This window comes from Cryptomeria japonica, unplaced genomic scaffold (assembly GCF_030272615.1).
Source record: "Cryptomeria japonica unplaced genomic scaffold, Sugi_1.0 HiC_scaffold_59, whole genome shotgun sequence".
In the NCBI taxonomy this organism is placed as follows: Eukaryota; Viridiplantae; Streptophyta; class Pinopsida; order Cupressales; family Cupressaceae; genus Cryptomeria; species Cryptomeria japonica.
Genome location: NW_026728881.1, coordinates 98,979 through 107,073, shown reverse-complemented (window position 1 = coordinate 107,073; position 8,095 = coordinate 98,979). Strand labels below are relative to the sequence as shown.

The following is an 8,095-nucleotide window of genomic DNA, read 5'->3' as shown; positions in this document are numbered from 1 at the left end:
ATGATCAACAGGGGGGAAGATCTTTGGGAGGAGGAAGAAGAGATTGAGATCTGCCACCATTTCCATTTAAAACAACCCACGCCATCTTCAATCCCCAGCTGGTATGCAGCTCGAGATGACAATGCATGAACCACACTCCTGCAAAAAACATACATACAATCGGATATATGTTTATACGAAAGAAGCACAAATCTTTGAACCAGATGAGCGATTGAAGCTAACATTACGTAATGATATTAATACCTGGATTATCAGCTAGGAATCTGAGAGCCACCCAACCTCCACTGGGAACTCCAACTGTGTTTCTCTCCGGAGGATCCACCAGATTAAAGTTAGATGGGTCAGTGCTTGCATTGTAGTTTCCCATACCCTGACCCACTATGAAGAAGTTGAAGCCGTGCAGATGCAGAGGATGGCTCTCGAAGGTCGCAATGCTGGTGTCCTGCAGAACTAGCTGTACGCTAGTGTTAAAGGGAAGCACTTCGACTCTGGTGTCGTTGAGGGTCTGTGTGTTGTTAGGCGGCGTGCCGGTGTAGTTGAAAGGAAATGGCGGATTGTCAGGGAAAGTGGTATTGTAAACTCCATTGGACTGATTAAAGTAGTATGCTTGAAGAAGAGCGGTGGTGGGAAGAATGAAGGATATGTTGTTAATGGAGGCTGCAAATTTGGTACCGTTGGGGCCTTGACATGTCTGTCCTTGGGGACACGGATTTAGCCCCAACCCGACTGTGAATAGGAACTGTTTATCCATCTTCTGAGGGACAGCTGCTGCAGGAAATTTCGGATTGCCCAAGCTTCTCATCTTTTGGCTAAAATTGGCGGCAAAGGAGGTATCGTTGGGGGCTGGAAGCGTCGGTTTCATCATAGGAAGAGAGGATGAGGATGAATTAACTGCTGTCGCATTGGAAGTTACATACTCTAAAATTCCAGCACTGGTTGAGTTATCAAAAGCTGCTGTTCCCGTAGCGAATGGGCCTGCTAACATGAGGAATGTGGCATTGGGTGGCTGAGACATAGCTGTCAAGAGGACGTTGGTAGTCTGACCGGGAGTGATGAGAATAACATTGGTTTGAAAAGGCTTGACATACACAGCATCCGCTTCTACCACAGTCAATGTGTGGTTGGCTATTGCGAAAAACAGGTCACTATTGAGTGCAGCATTAACTATACGCAGTAGGTAAGTTTTCCCAGGGTTCACTTTGAGCCTGAATGTATCTGCATTACACAACACAGGAAACCTTTGTTACATTTACATTTAAACAAATGAACAATAGCGACCAGTCTAGTTATGTTTCATCCATTTTAACACCCCGCCCTCACCGTTGGTAGAGCAGTTATACATAAGTCCAGGGAGCCCGTTGATGGTATATGCATCTGACACATTAGCTTGCGCACCACTTTGCATTGCTTGATTGATAACAGTCTCAGTGTCTGCATTCCACCACTCCCCTGCAATTTGCAACACATTATCAACAGCAGTATTTTCATTGTAAATTTAGGACTATGTACGTACAATGGCAACACATTATCAACGAGTACTGAAGGGCATACCGAAAACAATAGGCACTTCCTGGTGTGGGCGAGGGAATGGGTAAGAAGCATTCTTCTTGGGATAGATGATAATGGGCCCATGTATGCTTGCTCGCAACCATGAGATGTGGGCATGCCACCACAGTGTTCCTCTCTGCCTTTTGACAATAAACTTGTACACATAACTTTGCCCGGTTTGAATTGGACACTGAGTGACATAAGCAGGACCATCCGCCCATCCAGATCTAAGCTGCCGAATTCCATGCCTGAGCGATTCATAGGAATTCATTAGGTGCACCCACTAAAGGGACATCAGCATATAATATTATTTTTATTAAGTAAATAACTGAGTAGCGGGAGCAGAAGAGATACCAATGTATGCTAATATTGTTTTTAACATTATTTGTTACTTTGATAACCACGCGATCTCCTTCTCGAGCAACTACTGGAGGCCCCGGATATTGCCCGTTGACAGTCAAGAGAGCTTTCGTGGTGCAAAGACGAGTCACATTCGTCATTTGGATCTGTGGATATTTAGAACAAAGAATCAATCACGGCTATCTGTAAAAATTTAATACTTTCCTAAACAATAAAACATTCAACTCATTCCATAGAATTATATAACCCACAGTGAAATTGTAGCGCCGTGTGATCACAGCATGTTTCGCTGAAACAAATTGAATAGTGAACCACAATGCCAAAAGTGGCAGCACGAGGCGGCCATAAAATGTCTGCATTGCTAGAATCGTACAATACTTCCTCTTTCAGAGTCTGATCACAACTTAAACAGGCTAAAATGCCAAATTGTTTCTGAACTGAGATGTGAAAATCTGTTTCTTTGTGTTTGTATATATAGATACACGAATTAAATCAGCTGTTGTTGGGTAGGTTGGTAGGCAATACTGATATTTTAACACGAGTATAAATCGACATGAACAAGTATTGTTAGCAACTGTATTAATCTATTTCATTTTCTTGACTTTTAATGATTCACATGTACTCTTCGTCGTTTTTGTTTGTTATGGAGATAAGGTGGGGCTTTCTATCCGGAGTGGCAACCAAGTAAACGATTCGCCCGATGAATACACCATCTTTTCCATTGTCATTAAAATCCATGAAATGTAAACCTATTTTGGTATACCAACCACTGCTCATATTTTTGTTATTGGGAATTTTTGAGTTACTGGGTTCACATCCGTTCGTTCCAGACTGGTCTAAGCCTCCACTCCCGGTCTTCGAAGCAACATCGTTTACCCATGCGGGACTACGAAACTTTAACTCCTTTTAGCTTCTAGGATCACATGAAATGATTGCATGATTAGAATTTCAGTAAACATAAATCAAACGAGACCACTCCTAAAAACACTCTGATGTTTTCTCAATCTTCATTTATGATTGTCATATCTACATGATGCCAATCAACTTCAAGCATCCGATCTTGCTCATGGATGTGACGATATAGCTCCTATATATATTTTTAGCTCATTGTTAATCACACACCACACCCTAATTTCCCAATGGAAATTACTGAGCCCCGTTTTGGAGGTTGGTCTAATCCTCATTCATTTGAATTAGGTCCTATATTTGTGCATGTGTGGTCCCTTCATTGGAAAACCATAGTTATGTTAATAAGTGATTTGAGAGTGTTTGTTTTCGCATATAGATTTCCCTTGTGTTTCTCCCATGCCTGCGACATTCAGTCTAACCTCCTCACCCAAAGTTATGATTCCTAGGCTACCTTCTATGTTAGTAATTTGAATACACATGTAATTAGTGTTTATATGTCACAAATTAAATTTACTATAATGTTCAATGTTCATGTTTGTGGGTGTGCCATGAGGTCTTGTTTTGTGAGTAACAAGTCAGAATCAGGGCCAAGTGGCTAAATAAATTGGTTTGCAATCGATTTCATTCTCCTCATTTTTCACATATTAGTCGATCTAGTTGTGATCAATGTTAATCATAATATACATTCAAAGCCCTTATCCTAACCCATCTCATGTTCTAGTGAGATAGGGATTTAATAAATAAAAAATGATAATTGAAAAAGATTCTAGTGTATTATATGTTGTCACACAACCAGTGTTTCTTTTGTATCAATACATGTGGCTAGAGCAGATGATTAAAAATGCAATTATAATACTTCTATGAGTCTTGACATAAAATAATGGAGATATACAACTACAAAAATGTGCATTATTAAATCTTTACTATACTAATATAAAGTGCATCCATTCATTTACAATTTATATGTTCAATTCTCTATAACACTAAAAAAAATTACTATACCTTAGAATTGGTTTAGTGACCAATTATTTAAATGAACTACTAGTTCATATAGATATATCATTAGATCTATCATTTATTAGCGTTTAGCAACTCTTGGGAGACTTGGTACTAGGAAATTGTTAAATATTCAAGGAAAATTGTGATGTCCCACTCACAATTAACTATTATTTAACAGTCACATTCAAAAAATTGTGAAAAACGTTTTAGTAATTTCATTCATCACTCCTATAGGTCTAGCATGAAATGAAGTGAGGAAACCTAGAAAATATATTGCAAATAGAATCTAGATATTGTCTTAAGTTTATCATGATCTATGATAGTAACCACAAAAATAATTAGGGAAAAAAAACCCATTTCATTCATTTTTACTTCTTAAATATACGTCATTTTGGCTAAAATATATACCTTTGTGGCACTTGCAAAATTAAATTTGGTGATTGTAGGGGCTTATCAACCACTAATGGAATCACGAGCATTGCAAAAGGATAGGCGACATTTATTAGAGATATTTAGCATGCTATTATTCATTATATCTCTTTCTATAATTAAAATAATTATTTTAGCTACGCTTACTTGATATGTTAGATCTTTTTTCCTATTATGAACCATGTCATATTGTTGGCACAATAGTGAGCTTTTGAAATATGGACCACACTTTTGAATGGTTTGAAAACTCATACACCTTGTAATTCTTTTGCCTATGCATCTTTATTTGATTTTAAATGGTGATTCAAAGTGTTTCAAAGCCTACATGAAATCGATAATACCTATTCACATCATCTTCAGTTTAGAGCATTTCCCCTCACAGAATCATGTTGAGGATTTATAAGGTTCTTAAACCTTCATATTGTCCAAAACCAATACTTGCTTTTTTCTCTCTTTCATGTCAAATATTTTGTAAACATTTTAACTTGATGCATGAGACACTTCTTCATTGTTTGTGTTTGCATATTGAGAGTATTGAGGTAAACATCCCTTAAAGTAGGTGGATGGACGAAATCCTGACAAGTTGATAAGCATATAGGAAAGTTAAACTCCTAGAAGGAAGCATGGGGACCGAGGGAATCTTAAAAGTCCAACTTTAAAAGTTATTAAAAGGGCCTTTGAATATTTTAGAGGATTGAGGAAGGTATGAAGGGAAGGCCAAGTCTAAAGGTTGAAGAAATAGACTTAGAAAATGTTCAGAGGACAAGGGATTAGGATATCAATTTTAACAGGTAAATGGTATTTGGGATGGGAATGTCCAATGGTCCAACTTGAAAGACTCAATTTTTTTTAAAGGTGATGTATTAGGAGGTTAGGATTGACGAGAAAGATGTGACATAAACTGAAACTTTGAAACTATATGAATTTGGCAAACATAGAAAACACCGAGGAAATCAAGTAGAGAGCTCTCATACTTAAATTTTATGGAAATTTGATATTTTTTAATATATGAGGGGATTAAAAATAACTACAATAAGTTATAAATCATAAATTAATACCCACATAGATGTTTCTTAGATTGATTACAAGTAATGGGTCAAATAGGGTTAAACATACAAAAGGGAGGGGACTCAAGAAGTATTGTGGGATCACCCGTGAAGAGGGACAAGAACAAGAAGAGGAACAAGACACAAAAGGAAAGGAACGACAAAAATCTAAGTAAAATTAGAAGAAGAAGGTCAATGAGAAGGAGAAGGAAAAGTAGAAGAAAGGCAATAAGAAGAGGAAAAATTACATGAAATTAAAATATCTAATACAAATATAGTGTGGTATTAATAGTAGGTCAAATAAGAGTATATCACAGAAGATAACATAAAACATTTTGAAGAATAAGTATCTGATCATTATACCTATTTCATTATTACAATATATTACCCTTTTACATGAATATTGTGACAAAATATGTAGCTTGATAATTCTTCTTGCCAAAGAGCTTCCTTATTTTTGGCGCTAAATTTTTTTTTGATTTTATGGTACTTGAATATTCATGTCAAACACTATATTTTTTTGTTGGGCACTGGGGTCACCATTCGTATTTTCCTTGTTGACCTTGGTGGCCTCTACAATATCCCTTTTTAAAGTAATTAATGCATTTAATACACTGCATGAGTTCTATGAACACAAATTTCTAAGTTAGTTTAGTGCACTTGTTCCCTTGAGTTGAGTAGTCCTACAAAGTGGGGGAAAAATTTAGTGTCGTAAACTACACCTAGTGCATTAATGACACTTATGCAATAGGCTCGGTGTGTTTATAATAAAAAATAATAATCAAGATACTATCATTCCAGCATCATGGATTTTAAAGATGAAGCATTAGCAACCCCTAATCCAAATGTGGGATTGATTTGGTCAAATGGGAGAGTGGTGAGCATACATGTATGTAGCGCACAAACGTCCCGAAATGATTTTAGATTTAAATTGGATATATTCTACATCGAGCCTCTTTTGATGCATGTCCCTTCTTTTGGGCACATTCAAAATGGCTATTCCCACTCATTTTGAGCAGAAAAACTCTTCTTTCTCTTTCATTTTGCAACATTCACACTCTCGGATATCTATCTCTCACACTAGTAATAAAACTCTACCAAAATCTGCACTCATGAAAATAAAAAACAATTATTATCTTGCTTACAATCGTGCCATTATTTCAAGAGAGGGGTCTTTCCTATGTAATGTTTTCCTTTCTCTCTTATCTCTTGTATGTATTTTTTTTCAATATAACATCATGTCACTAGTCTCTAAATGTATTTATTATCTATTTGAATTAATCAAATTAACATTTTATCTCAAATAATAGTGGGTTTCCTCCATTAAGAAGAGTTTGTTTCTATTGCACAATCTAATCTTTTATTTTATCCAATCTATGTATCTAGTTGTCTATGGAGGTATAAACATAGAAACAGGGGTTTGAATAAGGCAAACCCCTATACAACCCCAACATGTTGCCCTATATGAGTGTGTGTTGGTGATGAATAGTTTCATAGTGCATGAGATTCTTTTTGGTGTGACTTTTGGTGCTTTTCTATTTTTTGTTTCTACATATGACACCGCAATGTGTAGATGTCCCTCTGGCACATTGGTATCCAAGGCTAAGGCTTCACCAGTTCATGGGTAAAGTATGCATTTATAGAGATTTCTTTTTCTATAATCAAAATATTTTGACTATTTGATATTCCTTTCTTATGTAGTATTTTATGTTTATAGACATAGTTTAGTTTGTTTCCTTTCTTCCATATCAATCTTCTTGGCTCACGAGAGTGAAAATTAAGTGATGTATCGAAGGTTGGTTTCCTACACAAGATATTTTCATCTCAACGGTAGTAAATACTCTCCTCTACACTCTCTTTTTTAAACATGATAAATATCTAAGAGCATTTGAAGAAGATTCCGAAGTACAATGGAGGCTTCATACATTCAATAAATTCCTTAATCTAGCAATTCCTTTTCATTTAAACCTCCTTCAAAATTTGAAGGATTAAATTGTAGCTTCAAATTAATCCAGGTGATGGCCTTGATGAATATCTCCTCTCTTTGATCAAGCCTGAGTTGATTCACATTATCTCCCCCTTCAACAGTATACTCTTTGACATTTTCATTGACGTCCTCTATATGGGCTCCTCTTCTCTGAGACATCTCCAATGTGTCCATTTTCCATATTAAACCTCTAACTATGTCTGTAATATCGAGCTCAAAGCCTCTTTGTCTTCTTCCTCTTCAACCCTTGTTTCTATATGTCATATTGGCTACCTATAGGTCTTCTTCTTGACACAAATGAACTTCCTCTAATCCTACTTGATGCATGCCAACTTACTAAACAGAATTTCAAATTGGGTATGGTTTATTATTAAGGAAAAAATGGTTTTGAAGGGATCTGAAAACCCTGAGTACAAAGAGCTGCAAATGGAAAACACATAGCCAAACAACAACACAAAAATTACCTAGAATATAGAACCCTAAAATAGTAGGCCAACAAAAGAAAATATAAAACCTAACACAAATTCTTCAGGGCTTTAGCAAACTCAACTTTCATTTGTTCCATATTTTGGGTAATGTTCATCAGATCTTGCAATTCTATGTTTGCTTTAGCTCCCTAGCGTTCTTGAGATGTCCATGGGTTTGAGATGATGGACCTACACTATCATCCTTATTCTAGTTACTCTTCTCGACTAGGTTGATATTAATTGAAATGTTGCCCCCAAACTTCAAAGCCTACATAGTCTACCACTGATTCACAAAAGTTTTATCCCCTTCTACATTGCTGTGAATGGTTTTAAGGCTCATGCTAATAGAT

At 36.4% G+C, this 8,095-nt stretch overlaps 1 protein-coding gene across 1 annotated transcript; it reads right to left on the bottom strand.

Annotated features, from left to right (window-relative positions):
* Positions 1 to 4: 4 nt before the first annotated feature.
* Positions 5 to 7,452, bottom strand: LOC131030739 (laccase-4-like). The gene is made up of 7 exons (XM_059215099.1): positions 7,360 to 7,452; positions 2,160 to 2,291; positions 1,903 to 2,054; positions 1,552 to 1,796; positions 1,321 to 1,449; positions 244 to 1,215; positions 5 to 138 (listed from the first exon to the last, which is right to left on the bottom strand). The coding sequence occupies exons 1-7, from the start codon at positions 7,450 to 7,452 to the stop codon at positions 5 to 7; spliced, it is 1,857 nt and encodes a 618-aa protein (XP_059071082.1).
* Positions 7,453 to 8,095: the final 643 nt, after the last annotated feature.

Coding starts and splice junctions, on each gene's coding strand:
- LOC131030739 (XM_059215099.1), bottom strand. CDS start 7,452: ATGGACACATTGGAGATGTCTCAGAGAAGAGGAGCCCATATAGAGGAC. Junction 2,055..2,159: donor CACGGCGCTACAATTTCACT/GTGGGTTATATA, acceptor AAATATCCACAG/ATCCAAATGACGAATGTGAC. Junction 139..243: donor ATTCCTAGCTGATAATCCAG/GTATTAATATCA, acceptor TGTTTTTTGCAG/GAGTGTGGTTCATGCATTGT.